General features: G+C 49.9%; 2 protein-coding genes across 4 annotated transcripts in view; one reads left to right on the top strand and one right to left on the bottom strand.

Annotated features, from left to right (window-relative positions):
- The window catches only part of MATCAP1 (microtubule associated tyrosine carboxypeptidase 1), a 41,343-nt gene extending 26,778 nt beyond the window's left edge, over window positions 1-14,565 (top strand). For both annotated transcript variants that reach the window (XM_048870858.2, XM_048870859.2), the window contains exons 4-7: window positions 2,228-2,360; window positions 4,285-4,590; window positions 9,660-9,757; window positions 13,456-14,565. In XM_048870858.2, coding sequence (XP_048726815.1) covers window positions 2,228-2,360; window positions 4,285-4,590; window positions 9,660-9,757; window positions 13,456-13,620 — 702 coding nt within the window. In that variant the 3' untranslated portion in view covers window positions 13,621-14,565. The remainder of the gene's footprint in view (window positions 1-2,227; window positions 2,361-4,284; window positions 4,591-9,659; window positions 9,758-13,455) is intronic.
- A 338-nt stretch (window positions 14,566-14,903) lies between these two features.
- TMEM208 (transmembrane protein 208) lies at window positions 14,904-23,782 on the bottom strand. Of its 2 annotated transcripts, XM_048870861.1 has the most exons (6): window positions 23,707-23,782; window positions 22,123-22,218; window positions 21,072-21,131; window positions 20,490-20,626; window positions 16,595-16,679; window positions 14,904-15,369 (listed from the first exon to the last, which is right to left on the bottom strand). In XM_048870861.1, exons 1-6 carry the CDS (start codon window positions 23,710-23,712, stop codon window positions 15,232-15,234), a joined length of 522 nt encoding a protein of 173 aa, XP_048726818.1. In that variant the 5' UTR covers window positions 23,713-23,782; the 3' UTR covers window positions 14,904-15,231. The 2 variants fall into 2 exon arrangements, with proteins under 2 accessions (XP_048726818.1, XP_048726819.1); XM_048870862.2 differs by lacking the exons at window positions 21,072-21,131; window positions 22,123-22,218; window positions 23,707-23,782 and adding an exon at window positions 20,728-20,857.
- Between the last annotated feature and the right edge of the window lie 59 nt (window positions 23,783-23,841).

The raw sequence follows: 23,841 nt of genomic DNA, 5'->3' as shown, positions 1-23,841 counted from the left end.
CAATTTTGAAAGGATGCCTTTTTGTCCCTAATTGCCTCTTTTACTCTATTGTTTAGTGGTGAAGATTTTTTGGTCCTGTTACTGTTTTGTTTTTATTTGGGCTATACATATAATTTGAGCTTCTGTTATGGTGTTTTTAAAGTTTCCATGCAGCTTGCAAGGATTTCACTCTTGTGACTGTTCCTTTTAATTTCCATTTAACTAGACTCTTCGTTTTTGTATAGTCCCCCTTTTTGAAGTTAAATGCTACTGTGGAGGGTTTCTTTGGTATTTTCCTCCCTACAAGATTGTTAAATTTAATTACATTGTGGTTGCTATTACTGAGCGGTTCCAGCTATGTTCACCTCTCGGACCAGATTCTGTGCCACTCAGGACTAAATCAAGAATTGCCTCTCCCCTTGTGGGTTCCAGGACTAACTGCTCCAAGAAGAAGTTGTCACACTGCCTCAAGGCAGACTGTCTAATTACACCCCAAACTGATGGTATGTTCTATAATTAGATTTCACCAACCCAGTACCAAATGTGAACTCCTGGATCACCAAACCAGTCTTCCCATGGGGGCACGGACAGTCCCGTGAGACTCTCCAGTCTATTTTGCCACCCCGACAAACTGAACTTAGTGATAAATGGTCACTTACACCCAAAATTACACCACATTCAGGCTGCTTCCAGTCCCAAGAGACCAGTCACTTACCCCAGATAAATTGGTACCTAGATCTTACACCAAAGACAATGCCTGTCCCAATCCTGTAATAAACTATCTAAAAGTTTATTAACTAGGAAAAAAGAAATGAGAGTACTTACAGGTTAAAGCAAGCAAACAACACACAGAAATGAGTTATCATCTAGATTCTGAGAGTGACAGAGTTGTAGTGATCTGTCAATTCAAAGTGTCTTTCAGGGCAGACCCAGGAGGTAGCCCCTGGGGATCTCTGGCTTCAGTTTGGCTTCTCTGGCTCTGTGAGAGTTCAAACAGTGAAGAGATGAAAAATCTCCCCATCACCTATTTCTGTTTCCCTCTCCCAGCATTCAAAACCATGGGACAAGGCCAGCATGAGTGGACTGAGCAGTTAACAAAGCTTTTGTCTTATAATGGCCCACTTAAATTTTGATAGTCCTCCTGGGAGTGCACAGTATCATAAAGGTGTGCATGGGGCTGCCAGTATGACCATGCCATCATAGAACATCAGGGTTGGAAGGGACCTCAGGAGGTCATCTAGTCCAACCCCCTGCTCAAAGCAGGACCAATCCCCAACTAAATCATCCCAGCCAGGGCTTTCACAAGCCTGACCTTAAATACTTCTAAGGAAGGAGATTCCACCACCTCCCTAGGCATTCCAGTGTTTCACCACCCTCCAAGTGAAAAAGTTTTTCCTAATATCCAACCTAAACCTCCCCCACTGCAACTTGAGACCATTACTCCTTGTTCTGTCATCTGCTACCACTGAGAACGGTCTAGATCCATCCTCTTTGGAACCCCCTTGCAGGTAGTTGAAAGCAGCTATCAAATCCCCCCTCATTCTTCTCTTCCGCAGACTAAACAATCCCAGTTCCCTCAGCCTCTCCTCATAAGTCATGTGTTCCAGTTCCCGTATCATTTTTGTTGCCCTCTGGTGGACGCTTTCCAATTTTTCCACATCCTTCTTGTAGTGTGGGACCCAAAACTGGACACAGTACTCCAGATGAGGCCTCACCAATGTCGAATAGAGGGGAACGATCACGTCCCTCGATCTGCTGGCAATGCCCCTACTTATACATCCCAAAATGCCATTGGCCTTCTTGGCAACAAGGGCACACTGTTGACTCATATCCAACTTCTCATTCACTGTAACCCCTAGGTCCTTTTCTGCAGAACTGCTGCTGAGCCAGTTGGTCCCTAGTCTGTAGCGGTGCATGGGATTCTTCCGTCCTAAGTGCAGGACTCTGCACTTGTCCTTGTTGAACCTCATCAGATTTCTTTTGGCCCAATCCTCTCATTTGTCTAGGGCCCTCTGTATCCTATCCCTACTCTCCAGCGTATCTACCTCTCCTCATAGTTTAGTGTCATCTGCAGACTTGCTGAGGGTGTAATCCACACCATCCTCCAGATCATTTACGAAGATATTGAACAAAACCAGCCCGAGGACCGACCCTTGGGGCACTCCACTTGATACCGGCTGCCAACTAGACACGGAGCCATTGATCACTAACATGATCATCCTGACTCTCATTCTCCATCTGCCCCCAGGTGGTCGTTCATCTGACTGAGGACCTGCTGTCCCAAGCCGTGATGATGGTGGAGAACAGCCGGCCCACCCTGGCAATCAACCTGTCCGGAGCCCGGCAATACTGGCTGGAGGGCATGCTGCGCCATGAAATAGGTCAGAGCTGGGTTGGAGGCATGGGCCATGCGGGGCGCCGGGGATGTTGAGCCACGCAGGGACTCACCAGGAACTAACGCTCCTGCTGTTGAAAGGGAATAAAATGGATCAGCATGTTGCATGGCCTTTGCGGGGTGGGGTGGGCAGAAGGAGGCTGGAGCCCATCATGTCACAGAGCCAGGAGGCAGCCGTCCTTCTCTATTGACCTCTGGGGTAACCACACTGGAAATAACACCCTGACCTGGGAGCACCTCAACCTCTCCAAGCTACTGCTGATAGGAGGGAGGGAGGAGAAGAGCCAGAGGTGGTGAGGAGCTGCAGAGCCTGGTCGGCTCCAATGCCAGGACCGCTTGGAGCTGGCTCTGCACAACGGTGGGGGTGAGGACTCGGCACTACATGGAGAATGCCGATGGAGGGAGGCACAGAGGGGGTTGTTTAGGGCAGCAGGCAGGGATGGGACGCCAAGAAAAACTGCTTGGAATTTTTCACAGTGGACATTTTTTTCATTGCAAAATGGCCCTTTCTTCTTTGAAGGCCTCTGTGATCCCCATGGGGGAATTGCCCCTTGGCAGCAAGCACAGAGCCCTCTTTGAAGCCCTGTCCATTGGGGAGCGGGAGCCCTCCCGCCCACGTGGCACTGAACACATGGCACTGGTGGCCGGAAGAGCCGAAGCACCCTCTGCCGTGCCCATTGCGGCTCGGGAGGGTTAGCGTGCGTGCTGGAATGAGTTGAAAAGGTATTAGGGCAGGGCAGGGCAGGAGCGCTGCCGCTATAGGTACACACATCCAGCTAGGGTTGCAAAATCAAGCTCTCAAAAGTTCAGAAGCACCAGAATTAGGGCTCCCCCCCAACCTCCCTTCGGTCTCTTTGTGCGTATGCATTAGGATACAGGCTTTAATTACAGGGTCACATGCTACTTTTTCCACAGGACGCTGATTCATTCAGTGCCCGCTAAAAGACCTTTCAGAGCTCTCAGCCAGAAGGGTCCAGACAAAGGTGTCCCCTCCCAGGAGGTGCTTTGTCAGGGGCAGGAGGGGAGGTGGCAAGGAGAAGCCTGACGATCAAGGAGTCCCAAGTGCAAGTGGGGGTGGGGGGCTCTAGAGCAGGGGTTCTCAACCTTTTTCCTTCTGAGGTCCCCCCAAAATGCTATAAAAACTCCACAGCCCACCAATGCCTTATAAAAGCCAGAGCCAACGTTAGAGGGTAGCAAGCAGGGCCCCAAACCACAGGGGACCCTGCAGAGCTATGTTCCTCAGGCTTCAGCTCCAGGTGGCATGGCTCAGGGCTCCTGGCTTCAGCCCTGCACAGTGGTGCTTCAGCTTTCTGCCCTGGGCCCCAGCAAGTCTAACACTGGCCCTGCTTGGTGGATCCCCCTGAAACCTGCTCACTGCCCCCCCAGAGGGTCCCAGATCTCTGATTGAGAACCACTGCTCTAGAGAGAGGCCTGAGGGAGGGTTGTTAATTTCTGCTTATTGCACCATGGAGCTTAGATTTTGTAAAAGTTTGTTAAACTCAGCAGTGAAGCCATCTGGCCCTGGGGGACAGCTTAGATATCAAAGGATTAATGGAGTATTATTCCAGCCCTCCTGCCACCAGTCCTAGAGCACAGTTAGTAGCTGCTGTGCTCCTGAGCTCTGAAGGGGAAGATCAAATGTCAGAGGTTTTGTCAGAGAGACGAGATGGGTGAGGTAATGCCTTCTACTGGACCAACTTCTGTTGGTGAGAGAGACACGCTTTTGTTAGACTTTTATCTGCTGAAAGAGTAGCTGTGGGGTAGGGGGAGTTTGCCATATCCCTTATCAATGTGGGGAACGATTTACCCCCAGTGCTCCTGATTTCCTAGCCCCATTGCCCAGGGGCTTTGCACAGGGTGCATGAGACATGGGTTGAGGCTGACTAATTTCTCTCCCTTGTCTTCTCTAGGCACTCATTACATCCGTGGGGTGAATAATGCCCGCCAGCCTTGGCACAGCATGGAGGGCCGTAAGCAGTATGGCCTGAAGCCTGCTAACCCCACAGAAGAAGGCCTGGCTAGTCTGCATAGCGTCCTCTTCCGTAAGCAGCCCTTTCTGTGGCGGGCAGCACTGCTGTACTACACCGTCCACCAGGCCCGTCATATGTCCTTCAGCGTGCTCTTCCAGCACTTGGAGCAGTACGTCCAAGATGCCAGAGTCCGGTGGGACTACTGCGTGCGGGCAAAACGAGGCCAGACTGACACCTCACAGCCAGGTGGGAGATAGCTCCACTGCAGAGCCAGGCCCATGGGTGGGAACGGGACTTGGTGGTTAAGACACTGGGCTGGGAGGCTGGAGACCTGGGGTCTGTTCCTAGCTCTGCTACTGCCCAGGGGTGAATCTCTGTTCTCCTCCCCTATGTTCCAGCGTGTCTCATCAGAGCATGGAGGATCTCTTGCTGTGTGTGTGCAGGACTGGACCACGCCAGCAGAGCGAGCAATGTGGGGGCCGCAAATGGCAGCTCAGTACCGCAAGCTGGGGATTTGCTGTTTTAGGTGGGGATTGGCAGGAAAGGGAGGGTGAGCATAGAGAACAGGTGGCAGGAGGGGGATGGTGTGGACACCCATCAGCACAGGGTCCAGAATGAGAACTGTACAAGGCCATGGTGTCACAGCTGGGCCCTGCTCTGGCTGGTTGAGTCCGTGGTGGCCCCTGCCAGCAGCTCCTTTCTAACCTGAGCTCACATGGCTGTTGAAGGGGGCACCCTGGTGGCGGGTGTCTTCTCTGAAGAGTTCTCCCTTTCTTGTGTTGCTCTGACTAGCTTTGGAGGTGACACTATCCCTTTAAGACCTGTGCAAAAATGAGTTTAAAAAGTAGCCTCAGGTCCTAGCCCAGCCATTCCGCCCCTGTCATTTGGCTGTGTGAGAGACCCACATGAGCCAGAGGAGAAACTGGCTGACTGCAGAGGGGTAACAGTGAAACTGACTAGATGTAATGTGGGATATGGACCCTCTGTGTACAACTCCTCTGACACCCCCATGCCGGCACCTCAGCCTCGCTTTTTGCTGAAGCACTTGCAGAGTTGGGTCTCTCCAGGGCTTTTCAAGAAGCGTTACACAGAGTCCAAGGCAGCACTACGGTAACCGGAGCCCTGAACGTGGGTGATTGTAACAGCTCCCAATCATTGTCACAGACCGAGGAACCACCCAGTCCACTTGTCAGACAAATACTGACACTTAACACCCAGAACCCTTGTAGACAGTCGTTGAAATACTACGATTACAAAGAGCGCTGCTGCTGCTCATGCTTTTCATAGATTTATAGATTTTAGGGCCAGGAGGGGTCACTGTGACCATCCCTTCTGCCCTCCTGCATACACAGCTGGAGAATGTCACCAGGGATCCCTGTAGCAGACCCATCACTCAGAGGGACTGAGGCACTTGACTCCCATTGGTTTTACTGGGAGCTAGGCACTGGAATACGTTTGAGCAGCTGCCCCTGTCTTTGTTTAAAGACTCCAGGTGACAGTGAATCCACCATGCCTCTGTGTCAGTGTTTTCAATGGTTAATTACCCCTCATCTAGTTTCAACTGCCAGCCCTTGGATTTTGTTCTGACTTTATTTGCTAGATTAAAGAGTCCTCTGCTAGTGTGTCACCTGGGGGGTATTGAAAACTGTGTTACCATTACCAGCACTACCACTTTCAATTATAACGGGTTTCCTGCTCCTGCTTGCAGGCTAGGGGGCTCGGTAGGGAAGTGTGTGATCTGGGCATAGCAGCAGTCAGTCTGTGGAGAGCCAGCCTAGAGCGAAGTGAGGTGAGTTGGGCCTCTCGCTGTCTTAGGGAGCAGCCTGCTTTGTCTCTCTCTGTTTTTTTTTTTTATTGTTTTGGGTTTGAGATCTGGACTCTACGGGTACATCTACACATGCAGCTAGGGGGGTGAGTCCCAGCTCAAGGAGATATGCTCATGGTAGCGCACACCCAGCGAGCACACTAAAAATCAAGTGTAGTCATGAGCTAGGCATCCTGAGTATGTGCCTAGACTTTCAGACAGGTACATACTTAAAGGTGGCTGGTCCATCCTGCAGCTCACGCTGCTACAGCTACGCTCTGTTTTTAGCACCCTGTCTCTCATCAAGCTACACCCCAGCTCGAAGTGTAGACATAGCCTAAGAAATGAAGTAGCATTACATGGCAGCCTGCAGAAAGAGTATTTCTGTTTTTCTTCTACTTTTGTGTGTGTGCTGTGAACATAACAGAGAAAGCTGGGACGGCTTCTTTAGGAAAGAAAAATAAAAGAGGACAATGAAGAGTAGAGATAAAATGGCTACCTACTGCAATATGGAGAGTTTCCAGTTTAATGGGGGGGGAGGAAGATTTTGCAACATACATTCAGAGACTTGAACAGTATTTTTACGCGTATGCTATAGAAGATACTGATAAACAGAGGGCTGTTTTCCTAACGTTGGTGGGAAAAACAACATTTACCATGCTTAAGCTTGTGTTGTCCACAGAAACCTGAGCTGGAGTATAAAGGACATAAAGGAGAGTCTAGAACAGTGGTTTTCAACCTTTTTTCATTTGTAGACCCCTAAAAATTTCAAATGGAGGTGCGGACCCCTTTGGAAATCTTAGCCATAGTCTGCAGACCCCTAGGGGTCCCTGAACCACAAGTTGAGAACCACTGGACTGAAGAAACCAGATCATGTAGCTTCTCTCAGAGCCCCCTAACCTGCAAGCAGGACCAGGAAACCCCTTATAGTTTACAGTGATAGCTTTAATTTTCTCCTAAGCAGATTTCATTACCTCACTCTTCACTCCTTTTCCAGGTCAGTAATAAATATATTGGAGACCGCTGGTCCTAGTACTGACCTGGGCCCGTTGGACTTGCTTCTGACCTCACTTGCTTCTGACCTCATAGTGATCAATGGCTCCATGTCTAATTGCCAGTATCAAGTGGAGTGCCCCAAGGGTCAGTCCTGGGGCCGATTTTGTTCAATATTTTCATTAATGATCTGGAGGATGGCGTGGACTGCACCCTCAGCAAGTTTGCAGATGACACTAAACTGGGAGGAGAGGTAGATATGCTGGATGGTAGAGATAGGATACAGAGGGCCCTAGACAAATGAGAGGATTGGGCCAAAAGAAATCTGATGAGGTTCAACAAGGACAAGTGCAGAGTCCTGCACTTAGGACAGAAGAATCCCATGAGCCGCTACAGACTAGGGACCGACTGGCTCAGCAGCAGTTCTGCAGAAAAGGACCTAGGGGTTACAGTGGACGAGAAGCTGTATATGAGTCAACAGTTTGCCATTGTTGCCAAGAAGGCCAATGGCATTTTGGGACGTATAAGTAGGGGCATTGCCAGCAGATCGAGGGACGTGATCGTTCCCCTCTGTTCGACATTGGTGAGGCCTCATCTGGAGTACTGTGTCCAGTTTTGGGTCCCACACTACAAGAAGGATGTGGAAAAATTGGAAAGCGTCCACCAGAGGGCAACAAAAATGATACGGGAACTGGAACACATGACTTATGAGGAGAGGCTGAGGGAACTGGGATTGTTTAGTCTACGGAAGAGAAGAATGAGGGGGGATTTGATAGCTGCTTTCAACTACCTGCAAGGGGGTTCCAAAGAGGATGGATCTAGACCGTTCTCAGTGGTAGCAGATGACAGAACAAGGAGTAATGGTCTCAAGTTGCAGTGGGGGAGGTTTAGGTTGGATATTAGGAAAAACTTTTTCACTAGGAGGGTGGTGACACACTGGAATGCGTTACCTAGGGAGGTGGTGGAATCTCCTTCCTTAGAAGTTTTTTAAGGTCAGGCTTGAGAAAGCCCTGGCTGGGATGATTTAGTTGGGGATTGGTCCTGCTTTGAGCAGGGGGTTGGACTAGATGACCTCCTGAGGTCCCTTCCAACCCTGATGTTCTATGATGCCATGGTCACAACTGGCACTGGAATAGGTTACCTACGGAGGTGGTGGAATCTCCTTCTGTCATAAATATAAAGGGAAGGGTAAACACCTTTAAAATCCCTCCTGGCCAGAGGAAAAACCCTTTCACCTGTAAAGGGTTAAGAAGCTAGGATAACCTCACTGGCACCTGACCACAGTGACTAATGAGGAGACAAGGTACTTTCAAAGCTGGAGGGGGGAGAAACAAAGGGTGTGGGTCTGTCTGTGTGATGCATTTGCCGGGAACAGACAGGAATGTAGTCTTAGAACTTAGTAAGAGATCTAGCTAGATATGCGTTAGATTATGATTTCTTTAAATGGCTGAGGAAATAAGCTGTGCTGAATGGAATGGATATTCCTGTTTTTGTGTCTTTTTATAACTTAAGGTTTTGCCTAGAGGAATTCTCTATGTTTTGAATCTAATTACCCTGTAAGGTATTTACCATCCTGATTTTACAGAGGTGATTTTTTTTTAACTTTTTCTTCTATTAAAATTCTTCTTTTAAGAAACTGATTTCTTTTTCATTGTTCTTAAGATCCAAGGGTTTGGGTCTGTGGTCACCTATGCAGATTGGTGAGGATTTTTATCAAGCCTTCCCCAGGAAGTGGGGTGCAAGGGTTGGGAGGATTTGGGGGGGAAAGATGTTTCCAAACAACTCTTTCCCAATAACCAGTTAAATGTTTGGTGGTGGCAGCGAAAGTCCAAGGGCAAAGGGTAAAATAGTTTGTACCTTGGGGAAGTTTTAACCTAAGCTGGTAAAAGTAAGCTTAGGAGGTTTTCATGCAGGTCCCCACATCTGTACCCTAGAGTTCAGAGTGGGGAAGGAACCTTGACACCTTCCTTAAGAGGTTTTTAAGGTCAGGCTTGACAAAGCCCTGGCTGGGATGATTTAGTTGGGGATTGGTCCTGCTTTGAGCAGGGGGTGGGACTAGACGACCTCCTGAGGTCCCTTCCAACCCTGAGGTTGTATGATTCACTTACACCAGTTCTTTCCTAGTCTAACTCTAAGGAATGTGTACACTTGGAGCTGGAGCTGCAATGCTGAGCTTGTGTAGACATACCCACGGTAGTGCTCATCGAGCCAGCACGTTACAAGTAGCAGTGTAGCTGCAGTGCACTGGCTGCCCCATGTACATACCCAGGGGGCCTGGACGGGTTTGTACTTGGGGCAGCCAGCCCTTGCCACTGCCGTGCTGCTGCAGCTGCACTATGATCCTTTTAGCTGATGAGAGCCAGCACGGTACATCTGTGTGAGCTGGGCACTGCACCCCACCCCTCCAAGTGCAGTCACACCCCAGCTGACGTCTGTTGAAATGCCGTTGATTTGCACCAGGGTGGGATGAAAATTAGGTCCACAGCAGCTAGCACTTCTCCTCCTTACTCTCTTCCAGGCTGTTTCAGTAAGGATCAAGTGTATCTGGATGGAATTCTCCGGATCCTGAGGCATCGGCAGACTATTGACTTCCGGTTGCTGGCAGAACTGGGCAAGGTAACAGCCTGGAGTGACGGACAGAACCTGCTTCCTGGTGTGAAATCAGTACATGGAAACAGTTCGCTGCAGGATGGGCCATGGTTTATGGATTATTTATATGGTGTTTTTACACCCCCAGCCAGTGCGATAACTAGGGTTCTTCCCCTTGGTCTCAGGGACATAATCATAAACTTTGCTATTTGATTAATGTAAATACTCAGGAGATTAACATGAAAAACCCAGTTTTGGTCATTAACCCTGTTCTTGAATTATGGAATTTAGCACAAATACCAAATAGGAAATTACTGCAGAAAGGGATGAGGGGGTTATAGTGGATCACAAACTAAATATGAGTCAACGATGTTAGAAAAATGTGAACATCATTCTGGGATGTATTAGCAGGAGTGTTGTTCAGCAAGACACAAAAAGTAATTCTTCCACTCTATTCTACACTGGTAAGGCTTCAAATGGAGTACTGTGTCCAAATCTGGGCACCAGACTTCGGGAAAGATGTGGACAAATTGGAGAAAGTCCAGAGGAGAGCCACAAAAATAATGAACAGTCTAGAAAACATGACCTGTGAGGAAAGACTTTGAAAAAACTGTGTTTGTTTAGTCTGGAGAAGAGAAAACTGGGGGAAGGGTGGGAATGATAACAGTCTTCAAGTACGTAGAAGGTTGTTATAAAGAGGAGGGTGAAAAATTGTTCTTAACCACCGAGGACAGGACAAAAAGCAATGGACTTGAACTGCAGTAAGGGAGATTTAGGTTGGACATTAGGAAATACTTCCTAACTTAAGGGTAGCTAAGCACTGGAACAGATAACCTAAGGAGGTTGTGGAATCTCTGTTGTCAGAGGTTTTTAAGAACAGGTTAGCCAAACACCTGCCAGGGATGCCTAGATAATATTTAGTCCTGCCTCAGTGCAGGGGACTGGACTAGATGATCTATCCAGGTCCCTTCCTGTCCTGAATTTCTATGAAGAAATTTATTTGAGAGAGAATGGAAACAAGTGTGAGCGATGGAAAAAAATGGTTACATATAAAACAACCATAAAACACAAACTAGGGCTGACACTTATTACTAGTTACCTTTTCTAGGCAATCAAGTAGATTCTCTCCTGAAATTTCAGTCTTTTGCAGCATTTGCTAGTCCCCAGGAGCTAGGACAGCATCTTCCATGCAGCATCCCCACTCAGCCAGATTCTTTCTCAGTGGCTGGATGCTGCAGCGTGTCTTTCTCCACCCCGTGAGACACTGAATCAGTCCTTTGCCTTTACGCGGAGGGCCATCTCTTCGCTGCCATAGCATCCCATCTCACTTCAGTGGGCTTATAGTTTATCTTTGATGGTTTGCCACTGACTGTTTGGGCTGCTGCAATGGTGGACAACAGCACTATACATTATGTAATCGGCTAGCCAGCAAGGGGGGTGGCAACCCCTTCCCACTTTAATGAGCTGTCACCAAGGCACATTATTCCCAGTTGACTCACTTTCCTCAAGACCCATAAGGGCCTAATTTTCAATCTAGTTACATTATCCCTTAAGTAAAACCAGTGCACATATCTTGCAATGATTGAGGATTGATAAGTTACAAGTTTTCAGCAGAGACCTCATAAGCTGCCCTTCTTTAATAAATACCTTGAAAGCAGTGTATTAGGCATAGTGAGTTTGTCAGGTCTGAGACAGGCATTGCTTCTAAAGGACAGTGACCCCTTTGCTGGCTGGCACCAATATGTCTCAGTGTCACAGTAACTCTTTTCTCCCTGTACAGAGAGTTGAATTCACAGGAGTGTCTCTTGAGCAGATCACACCGAGCGCCTCTGTACCTCAGGCCAGGTTTCAGATAGTATCGGACTCATACAAAGACTGCAAAGTGTATGCTCATATGACAGTGAGGAGTTCCCTGAGACTTCTAGGTCACGTGACAGCTTGCATGTATGTGGCTCAGCATGCCAGACTTCTCCGCAGAGTCCTGCAGAGGTGGTTGAAGTCTGCCTGCTGTCCCACTCGGCATCCACAGGACATGCTGACTCACGTACATGCAAGTGTCTTGTCATCCCTGGACTGGTGGCTGGACCTTGCCAGTGTATACAACGGGTTCCCTTTTCCCCAACCCTGCCCTCAGTGACCCTAATCACAGACGCTTCATCTATTGGCCAGGGAGGTCAGACTCAGGGTCTCTGGTCAGCTCAGGATCTCTCTCTCCACCATCAGTGTTTGAGAGCTTTCAGCTATTCACCTGGCCTGTCAAGCGTATCTGCCTCACATCAAAGGTTGTTCTGCGCAAGTGCTCATGGAGAACACTGCTGCGACGGTCTGGTTAAACAAGCAGAGAGGTGCCTGTCCAATGAACCTGTGGGCTTTCTGCATCAAGAATGGACTAATGCTTAAAGCATCCTCCTCCCAGCTCCCAGAAATGTCTAGTGAACCATCTCAGCAGAGATCACAAACGGTCCCTCGGACTCACCATCGCGGAGACCATTTTCTGGATGTGGGAAATGCCAGCAATAGACCTGTCCACCACCTGAGGGAACAGGAAGTGTCAGCAGTTCTGTTCCAGAGCAGGCTGCAGCCCAGGTGCTTTGTCAGACACCTTTCTACTCTCCTGGACAGGGAAACTTCTCTATACAGTCCCCTTCCCCCTCTATATGATGCTGAGATTTGAGCAGCTTCAGACAGGCTCACCCCGTGCTAATTTTGATAGCTCAAGCCTGGCCATGTCAGCATTGGTTCTCAGCCCGGTGGAACCAGTCGTGTTGAGCTCCCATATCTGTGCCACACAGAAGAGCTTTTAGACACAGGTGGCACTTGCTACCCTGGGCCTGCATTTTTCCTGATCACAAAGATAGATACCATCAGTGTGAGGTGACAAAACCCAGCAAATTAACCAGCCTACTTGGGGAGTCTCCCAAGAAAGTCACCACACCTGAGAGACTCTCTCAGTCCTTCTTTGGTTTGGCTTGGCCTGGGCATTCAGAGACTAATGTGTATTTCAGAAGCTCTGGCCTGACCCCAGTTTCTTGCTGCTTGGCTTATTTCGATACATTTGCTAATTTAGGCCTACAGTAGGTGCTCTGGTCCCTGTCACAGGGATAAGGATGTGCTTACGTCGGTTTGTTCTATGGCTGAGTAAGGCAGTGCCATCCCACCCTGTACCTTGCCCTCACTGCAGCCCCCACCAGGTGCAAGTTCAAGGGCTCAAGCAAAGTTCCTGTCAGTCCAGATGAGCCGGTTTGTGGGACCTGAGAGAAGGTGTCTGCTAGAGGGGGTTGCCTATGCTCTGTCTCACCTGCCTCCATATCAGCAATTTCTGCTCCAAATGGGAAACTGACCTGCCAGACCCAAATATCTGCACCTGCTGAGCCAAGGGGCAACAGCTCGTTGTCTCATGCACTGCAGTGAGAAACAAGTATCTGTTGGAAGCATCTCCATGACCCCTTCACATCGCCCTAGACCAGAGAGTCTGGAGCTGGTGGTTCATAGCCCATCCCTCCTGGCTGGAGAGTGACCATGTAGCTCAGGTGCCTGGAATTCCTGGGAACGTTCCATCCATTCTTGCTACCATGCGGTGCCCTATCAGTAAGGCCCAGGCTAGTGTAGTTAACAATTAGCAGCCCTCCCACAATAGAGCAGGAGGTGAGTGAATCTGCGGGTGTGCAGAGATCCCCTTGGGTGGCTGGCCTGAGGGCCTGAAACATCTGTTTTCTTTCCATCAGGTCTCCTATGAAGATGTGAATCAGCTGAAGGAATTCGGTGTTCTAGAGAAGGCGCGAATCCCCCATTTCATGCAGGACATGGAACGGTACAGACAGCAGCTTGACCACATCATCGCCACCAACAGACTGAATGAGGAAGAGCTAGAGCAGTTGCTGCCAGACTGACCTGGTCTGCAGGGTCCTGACCTACCTGCCCCTGTGGCAGAGTCCCACTTCCCAAGCCACACTGCCTTTTGTGCCAGGAAGCCTTGCGCACAAAAGGGAGTTGTCTTGTGTGCGTGTCTGACTGCAGCCGTCCAAAGCATTCAGGGTGCCATGGGGTCTGTGTATTTATTATTCATTTTGTGACTGTTCAGCAGGTCAGTCCTCACTTGGAGGAAGCTTCCTCCCATCCATTCAGAAGTGGGTCCTGCAAAGGGAGAGCTGGTTGTGTGTGGATTCCTGCAGTAGGACATGCAGCGGTGAGGGTGGGGGGAGGGGACAATAGCTAAGATGCATGCAATGCCACGGGAGGAAACTAGCACCAGAGGTGCTTTGGGGGTTGTTTTTTATACACGCTGTTGTGGAGGGAGGGCTGGGGAAAGGAAGGATGATGTTATATTTAAACAGCCCAAATCCAAGATGGAGAACAGAAATGTTTCTATAGGAATCACTGAGAGGACTGTGAAGTCTGCAGATCATATGTTAAAACCCTAGGAGGCAGCCGCAGATTGGTCAGGGAGGGTGGAAGGGAGCGCTGCACTCCAGGAGAGGATGAAGGATCTGTTCTCGTCTGTATCGGTTCTTACACTGTGCTCATCACTGTAGGACCTGGGCAGTGGGGAAACCACACAGCTAGGATTGACTTCCCTAATCGGTGAGCGGGGACTGGATAGCATTAAAGAAATCAAAAGTAGACTGCATGCCCTGAAAAGCTTCCGACAGTGCAATATTTCCTCACGAGCAGGCACTCTGGTCAGCACACTCTGTGCCAGAACTCAATCAGCTGCTTAGTTGCTTCCCTCCCTTTGTCTAGACAGCGCCTGTAAAAATGCCTTTGCCCTTGTCCATTCCTGAGCTGTAAGAAGGATTTTAATCCCCCCAATAAAGATTTTTTTCCACTCGTGTTTACATGGGAAGCGTCAGTGACATTGGAAGGCCTCTTTTTGCTGGAGGCCTCACTGGGGGACTAGCGAAGAAATGTGAGAAGGTGTCATCCAAGAACACGAGATCTGAGCACCAGATTTCTGGCAGTGTTGGAGGACTCTTGTGAATGGGCCCAGCCCTGTCAGTGATAGTTCAGTGAGTAGCCAGTTCCATTCTGAACGCCCTTTCTCCATAGCTTAGAACTTAGTCAAACGTTCACTTTGTGGCATGACATTTTCCAGCTCTCGTCTCTGCCTCCTGGTGATATTTTGTTGTTGTTGCTGCAAAGTTTGACCCTGAAGCAAACATCGGCCACCAGTCCCTGCGCTTAGATTCGCCTCTTTAATATATTTCCTCCAACAAGGTAATTCCCAATCCCCACACTCATTACACCATTGCTTGAAAAAGCTATTTACACATATCCCATTGTAACCTCCCTCCCCCTTGTCAAGTAAGGCCCCAAATGGTGGAGCGGCCCCTGATGTGACCATCAGACGCAGTCAAGGGAAGTCTCTGGCAGCCTTTGTAGTGGAATGGATGGATGAGGGGTGACAGATACTGTGATGGTTTCTGATTGGTTTAAATCGCATCCCTGATGAGGTAACAAGGTGGAGCTGGTGGATTAGATCTAATCCACCCCCACCTGTGTAGCTAGAAGCGCTTCATCTGGCGGCGCTCCTGGCGGCGTTGCTTCTTCTCATTTGGCTCCTGGGTGGCAGCTGAAGAGTCGGCCGTGAGCCAGGGCCCCAGGATGTTCACCCACAGGAGGTAGAGAGCCCGTCCTGGAGCCTACAAAGCACAACAGACCACAAACTCAGTTATTGTAGGACGCCGCTCAGCTACCAGGTAACGCGGAGCTCTGGTGAAGCTGATTCTACATCCAGAATTGGACACGACACCTGGTCTAGGTCTTTATTTACGTTAGTGCTGGGGATCTAGATACGTGCTACAATCAATGGGAGCTGCAGGGGCTCAGCACTTTTGAGAACCACCCACTTATTTAGGGGCCTAAATATAGACTTGAGGCCTAATGATTGTAGCCTACTTATGAAAATCTTGGCTTCAGTTCCTAAGATCTCCAAAGACCAGGTCCCACTTCCCAGAAATGGGCTCACCCCCATTCCCGGAGGACTGCCCCTAGGAATAAGAGAATATGGGCTACGCCATTTTAACGCTTATTCAATTCAGTCTACTCCCCACGACAAGATGCCCAATACAGGGGTCAGACACCAGGCTGCTCCACCAAAAAAGGAAAGTGTTCCGAGTTACCTTTTAGTAAGCCAGCCATTTATAACGGGTGGCTTCTGCCACACATACCCACTGGTGACAAAGCTACATAATAACCAGTTTGGGGGTTTTAACCAGTCTATGCAGGAAGTTCTGTTTCAATATATGTCTGCCTGTGCCAGGTGTTAAAGCCATTGATAAGTTAGAAGGGTCCAAAAAAAAATAAAAATTGATTTTCAGGGGTGCTGAGTGCTCAGCACACATGTAAAGTATCACAATGCACATCCCAAGACAGCTTGGACTCTGCCCCAAATGCCCCTCCCCCATCTATCATTGCCCTCTGGACCTCTCACTGTCCAAGGGCTTTCAGAGAGGTGGCATCCAAACCCCATCAGGCCTCAGCATTCCCGTGCAAAATGGCATTCTCTCTTCTGGAGAAGATTAGGGGAGGGCTGCGTGATTTACCAAAAACCAGCTCTAGGCTGGGAAGGGAGGGTAAAAAATGAAATGGAAATAAGGTGTAAACAGCAAGAGTAGTTAAACATTGGGACAATTTACCAAGGGCTGTGATGAATTCTCCATCCCTGGCAATTTTTAAATCAAGACTGGCCATTTTTCTAAAAGATCTGCTCTGGGAATTATGTTGGGGCAGGTCTCTGGCCTGTGCTATACAGGTGGGCAGACTTGGTCCTTCTGGCTTTGGAATCTATGAAATGGAGCAGAGTTGGAAGGGAGAGCAAGGCAAAGTTTGAATCTGGGGATACGGAGAAAGGCCCAAAAGTCTTACCAAGAGCCAGAAGTACCAGACATAGAGGGAGAAGCAGCTGAGCACTTGGACAATGGCTGTCAGTAAGATCACATCCTTGAGGTGCCTGAGAGGGACAGGAAAAGCAACAGGTTAATTGCACTGGGCCAGGGCTGGTTTTCTGTACTGAACATCTGCAGTTGCAAACCCTGTCGTTAACACTGCAATTCTGCTGCCTCTACAAAGCTACTGGTCTCCCCTACAGCCCTTCCCAGTTCTCCTTTGGCCAGGGACATTCCCATGGCTTTGGCTTAGCCCACGGGACCTGTGTGTTAGGGCCTCGGAGAAATAGTGTCCTCTGGATTAACTACAGTTGACTGAAGACTCAAATAGGGCCTCGGGCTCCCACAGGAGGGGCAGGGCAGGCCTGGCTGAATGGGAGAAAAAACGATCAACATCGTTACAGGCGGCTACGTATGAATTTTGGCCTGTGTTCTGCATGAAGCCTGCTCGCTCACAGGACCCGGACTGGCAGACTAGGAGAGGTGTTAAACTTCATGGTACAATCCCATGCCATAGCAGCTAGCCCCTCCCCATACACTCTCCATCTCTATACACAGCTGCTGAGCTAACACGATGCAGCATCCCAGGGATAAACATACCCCAACGGCCACAAACTGAGCTGGAGGGACAAGTGCCCATTACACATCTGACCCCACGCCAGGTCCCCCCCACCCCCTTTGCTTTTCCACACACAAAACCATTGAGGTAACACTCAGACGTAGAGAGCCATTGGCAGGGGTGGGCTGAACACCAGCTTTGATTACACAATTGCAGCTCTCACAGTAGCATGATCCGTTTGTCTTCTATACAGCTCAGACACATGTAGACTGTTGTAATGTGCACAGAAGAGAAACACAACCCCCTGCACTCACATGAAACAACACGTACTAGAGTAAGAAACCAATAGGCTGGCACACAGACAGTGCACCAGCAAGAATTAGCACGTCTCACTGTGGGCAGCGCTGTGTGGAGTATGCTTAGCTACCCAGCATTTGGGAACAGCTTCTCTGGGTGCTGGTCTGGACCCGACCACACACCACCTGAGCACCTCGCAAACAGGACCACAGTCCATGGGGACTGAACCTAGATCTCCCAAGTAACAACTGCCTACACCACATCCTCAAGGAACGTACAAAATCCTCTTCGGGGTTAGACGGGACACTGGAAATACATTTCAAATCAGTACTGTACAAAAAGCAGTTTAAAGTCAGCGTTTCTTCCTGTGGCAAAGTCAAATGTGACAGGACTGTCAGATGACAGGGAAGTGTAACAGTGCTTCTTGGAGCGCTTCAAATGGCAAACTGACATGAACTGAACAGCTGAGAGTATGGCACATTAGTCCTAACACACTGCGTAGTTCTGACCCTACTGGAAAAAAGGGCACAGTCAAATACTGGAAAACCCTGAGATCACATCACTGGAGACTATTCCAATGCACAAACACAAGGGGGGCAGAGTGGAGCAGTAAACCGTAACTTTGCATTTGGTGACTTCTTAGAGCATCTATGCTGCATTAATAGCATATTTTTGCATGCACTATTATTTATCTTGGACAACAATTATTCCAGGCAGTGAAGCACAGTGTGTCAGGCAAGTACGAACTCTCTGCTGCCCAGGCAAAAGTAACTCAGAACACTTATACGTTCTATCTTTCCTGTTACATGAGCTGTGGATTCAAGGGACAAATACAATCATCTACCTTCACTTTTTAGAACAAGCCAGTAAAAGCTCCATCCCTGCCAATCATCATCTCTGCCGCTCCCAATCACACAGCTGTATTGCGAAGCACCAAGCCATGTGTGTAACCTGGTGCATTATCACTGGGCAATTGTTTGGATGGATATAGTACTAGGAGGATTTCAGAAACGATCAGGTGGTTCCGTTGTTTCACTGCCGCTCTGCCCTGTACAGCATGCATCACACAAAGGCCCCAGCAAGCTTTCCACAGGTAAGTAGTCAATGAGGAGAGTAAGAGAGATATTAAGTAGTAAGGAGACAAGGGAGAAACCAACTGAGTGCTGTGGCGATACCCAGGATGGTTGCACCAGAAGCTATAGTGCAAACGGCCTTTGCACCAACACACGAGCAGTTTCTTTTTCTGGTGGTAGCCAACTGCCTCTTCCCCCGCCTCTCCTTGCCTCAGTCCTCCCTTGCACAGAAAGTTTGAGAAAATCTTTGGTTCAGCTGCAATGTCAACTTTGCCAGCATGAGCAACAGACACAATGGAAGGGCAACAGGAGGAGTCACAGAGTTGTGATGGCAACAGTGCAGTCAGGTTGGGATGGTTCTGCCGTTCTAAGCCCCTGGTTCCCACGTGTCAGCGGGGCCCTTAACATTCAATGCTGCAGACATGCCCTCGGGGAGGGCATGCCACCCTGGGCCTCCCAGTGGAATTCAGTTTTTCCCCTCAGTGTTTTCCACAGAATTTTAGTTCCAGGTTTAAAAAATTGCCATTTCTCGCCTGTCCATCAGAAGGGGGCCTCCTGAACATACAGCAACACGGCGCCATCTGCCCAAGCCTGCATGTTAACCCCCTCTGATTGTCCTGGCACCAGCTGACACGCCGCGGCAGACCACTATGGCGACTCACCACCGTACCGTAGAGGGCAGCACATGAAGGAGTTAGGGAGGTAAAAGGTTAAACGGTTAACATTAGGCTTACCGTTAACAGACCGTAACCATTAACCCTCAGCCCCCAGCCCTGCCAGTCCCTGGCCATGCCAGAGCCACCTCAGTTAACTGGTTAAATGATATAATTTTAATCATTTAACTGGTTAACATTTTAAACGATATTTACATCCCTAGGAGTGAGACTTTTCGTGTACTCCCCCACACTGATACTTACCCAGCCCACCCCCGGAGCAGACTGCCTGCCCCACCAGCCCCTCTCACTGCCTGGCTCTCTTCCCCCTGGGAGCACCCCAGGCCCAAGAACAGGTCCCCATTGAGCTGGGCACTGAACACACTCACACTCCTCCCTCTCCCTCTCCCAGAGAGCTGACAATCTAAACAGAGCAGACAGATGCAGGGTTGGGGAAGGGACAGACAGACAACCAGAACGCTTCACCTGGGATGGTGAGGACCTTTAACAAAGACTTGACAAACAGGTAGAGTAGATTGAGGGAGGGGACTGACTCTCTCTGGACAGCGTGGGGCTGGATCTCTGAGGACAGGCCAGAGAGCAAGGACTTGCTCTTGACCACACACAATTAATGGCCTAGTCTTTCCTGTAAGCAAGCTGAGGGTGCCTTACCTAGCTTAGCTCAGATGTATAAATCCAGGTCCGTTAAGCAAGCTTGCTTTTCTTTTAATTCCGTTTTCTCTATTTTTAATAAGTCTCACTTTGTTCTAAGGAAACAACTCTTGGGTAGGTGTTTAGGGCACCCAGTCCAAGGAAAAGAACCCTATAACCTTGGAGAGGGTAAAGATTTTATGCACCCTAAACACTCTCCTCAGCCAAAGGGCAGGGGAAGAGCTGTCCTCCGCTAGTGAATGTAACCCCCAGGAGAGAAGCCAAAGGGCAAGGGAGGAGTTGGCGGAGCAGCTGGGTACTGTCGCCCATCCAGCCTAGTGAAGGCCCTGGGTGAGTCATTATCTCAGTCCAGCACACTTCCTGGGGTGTCCCGTTACTCACTTCCTGGAGGCAGAGCTAGATGTTCAAGCAATGAGGACAGTTCGACCGATTCTTGGGAAATGACAAGAATGATTAGAAAGGGAAGTTTCCCACTGGGGAGAGCAAGTGAGCTCTGTGGGATGGTCTCAGAGCTGAGGCTCTGCTATGCTTCTTCCCATGCTCTCTGGGGTAAATGGGTCTGTGTACGCGTTCAGGCAGCAGGTCCTGCTCACCTGGACTCGTGTGGGTGTGGACACTCACTCTGCCATCCCCTGCTCCATATTCAGGTCAATTCCCCCGTCAGCAAGGTTGCCATCGTCCGTGAAAGACGCCTTTGCCATGGAGCTCATGGAGCGGTAACTGGCACTGTAGATCACCATGCTAAACACAAACGCAACCTGCAACAAACAAATAAAGGTCAGCCATGAAAGCGACTAATCCACAGGGTCCCAAGGTAAAACAGCAGGAGCAGAGCCCCAGAGCAATTATTTGTACTGACATTTCTGATCAGTGAAGATGTTCTCGTCTCAGGTGGGTAAAAGCCCCTTAACCCCACACACGGTGTCTGTGTGTCCAGGGAAACATGGCTTATGCACTGCCTATCAGAGCAACCTGGAAACAATGAAGAGGCATCAGGCCCAAGACAGTGTGAGTGAATGCCAAACTCCACACTAACCCCAACAGGAGATCTGAGGCTCACTGTTTGAGCATCCAGTAAAGATTCCTCACAGCCCCAGGGAGAAGCAGAAGGAAGGGCGAGAGAATGGAACAAATACCCCACCAGGTGTTACCCCCTCGCTTCCTCCACCCTGAAAAGGGAAGGGTCAGAGATCACTGACTTACCCAGGTCCAGAAGGAGGCTGTTGTGTAGAAGATCACCAGGTTCACAACTGCATAAATGGCCTGAAGACAAGAGAAATAAAGCCAAGCAGCCAGAATCAACGAGTGTGAGGGGAAGGAACACATCAAGGACGGGACAGCTTTGGGCCTTCTCCCAATATGCTATCATGAAAAATGGCCTGAGTCTCAGAGGGTCACCCCCACTTGCAATAGATCTTGCAGAAGCAGGCAAGGTGCCCTACAATGCTGGAAAATGAAAGCTCCAGAGAGCTCCCTGGCGTCAGAAAGCTGAAGCTGGATTCAGACAGTTTTCAGAGCTAGGCAAGCCACAAGCCTATGAGCTGGCTCCAGCAGAGCAGAAATGTTAGTCTGACTAGGGGTGAAAGCTTTAAGGTGAAGGAAAGCTCCTTGCTTTCCTGGTGCTAGTTCTTAGCTCCTTCATACCTCCTAGCCACACTTGCCTTTACAGCACACAATAGGCCAAAACATATATGGAGTTTTGGGGATTGTTCACTGTCATCTGTGGGGCTGTACATTTCTCCTCCTCCCCAGAAAATAAAAACCCGAAGAGTCTTCCCCACCCTCAAGCTTTCAGAGTGCTGGGTGGGAGAAGGTACGCTTCCCAACCTGCAATCCCTCACTACAGTCCAGGTTTGGGTTAGCTCTCTCCCTGCTAACCCATTCCTGGAAGTTAAAACCATTCCACCTCCACTGAGAGACAGAGGTGTTAGCTCTTTCCCCAGGTCTCTGGGGACTCAGCAAGGTGTGTCACTGCTCGCCCTACAGTCCTTAAATGCAGAAGTTACGTGAGGCCATATGGCCCTTTTCATATTCGCCCTGACTGAAATGGAGCTGCCAGCCAGAGAAGGAATCCCTTCTTCATTTCCCCCAACCCTTTGATCCCTAAGGCCCCATGGGATTTAGGGCGATCAGGTCCCAAAAAAGGATGGGATAGAATAGGCTTCCTGCCCAATATGCTGGGATTTACCTTTCCAGCCAATAGCTGCAGACAAGCATTCATGGCCCTAGAAAACTGTTGGAGAGAGACACTTACGTTAGCACCAAGGATGATCCGCAGGTAGAATTTCAGAGTCTCCTTGTTCTCTTCAAAAATCTGCTTTTTGCCTTTGGTTCCCACCTTCCCCTTTGGCTAGAAAAAGAGTGCAGTCTTTAACACATACTTCCTTACACCCCTCTGCTCACATCTCAATCCCTTCTCCAAAGCTCCTCCTGCCTACACCCCCTCCACAACCCACTGTCACTGATCCCAAAGGCAGTGCTGTTGAGGCCTGGAGTAATTATAGAGAGTAGTCATTTAGCTGTTTTGAGTGTGGAGGAACCAGAAACTGAGTGTTCTTTTCCTATGGTACAAAAGAGGAAAAAAATAAAATCTCTGTTCTGTCCAGCCATCGTTGGGCAAGTTCTTGTACACATGTATAATTTGCTTGTAGGACTGTAGGTTTCTTGCCCCAGCTGTTGTAGTTGGCCGTTAAGGTTAGGCCCCTGGCTTTGCTTCCATATTCCAGGATGGGTTGGATTATGCTGTCAGGTCATTTTCATAGTAGTTTTCTGGTGGTCGATATTTATCCTGGGGCTTTTGTTAATGGCACATAAGTCCTACAGGTGTCTTCTGCTCCTGTGTTTGTCAGCAGTCTGCACTTTCGAGGCCCCTCTAGGTAGAGCTGTGTGGGTTCTACATAGTTTAGTCTGCTTATCTTTGGGCATTTTGTAGATTTTTTGTTTACCCTAAATTGACTTGCAAAGTTCAAATATTGCCATATGCTTCTAACAGTTGTCAGTTTCTCTGGAGGGCAGCTTATGTGGGTGAGCATATCATCCCCCGAGAGCAGTTTCTACCTCTCTTGTTCAGTCGGAACCCTGGTTTGGAGAACTGTTCAGAGAGAGTTGGTCAGTCATTGATGTCTACAGGCTGGACAAGGCAAGGCTACATCTCTGCCACTCCCCTTTCTTTCCTGAAGGCCTCTATCTGCATGTTGTCTATTATAACCCTACCCTTGATGGATCCTTACACAGCTCTAAAGAGACAGTCAACTGAAGTCATGTCAATTAAGTAAACGAGCATCATGTTCTACATCCACCCCCGAGATCCCCTCACCATTTTCTGTGGTTTTACAATCACCCCCCACCACCACCACTCTGCTGTGCAGCCCTCGTGGGGGAGCAGAGAGAGGGTCTCACGCAAGGAAACACCCTCCTGTTTCGCTCTCAGGAGTGTCGAGACTGAGAGCCTAGGCCAGGCCCGGGAGGGGGAGGCTAGAGGCGGACTGGGGGTACAGGCCAGGCCGGAGGAGGGCAGGGGGGCGAGCGCCAAGCCCGGGACGGGGGGGCGGACTCAGACCAAGCCATGGTGGGGGCGGAGGGGAGGGAGGCAGGCCTGCCTGGGGCCACAGGCCGGGGGGGTCCTCAGGCCAGGCCCGGGCGGGGGGCTCAGACCAAGCCACGCGGGAAGGGCCACGGGCCGGGCCGGGGGGCTCAGGCCAGGCCCGGGAGGGGGGCTCAGGCCAGGCCAGGCCACGGGGGAGGGGCCACGGGCCGGGCCGGGAGGCTCAGGCCGGGCCGGGCTCAGGCCGCCCCCGGCGCTTTGCGGGAGTCCCCAGCCGCCCCGCAGCCCCCTCACCGCCATTCCGGCTCCCCCAGCAGCAGCGACACCAAGTCAGCAGCAGCGCAGCTTCCGGCGCCGGGGTCGCGTCACCGGAAACGGAAGGGGCGAGACCGCGCTGTGGGAAAGAGGCGGGGTACTGACCTCGCACCG

This window comes from Caretta caretta, chromosome 12, assembly GCF_965140235.1.
Source record: "Caretta caretta isolate rCarCar2 chromosome 12, rCarCar1.hap1, whole genome shotgun sequence".
Taxonomy (NCBI): Eukaryota; Metazoa; Chordata; order Testudines; family Cheloniidae; genus Caretta; species Caretta caretta.
The sequence above is the reverse complement of the archived record's forward strand: the minus strand, read 5'-3'. Positions and strand labels throughout refer to the sequence as shown.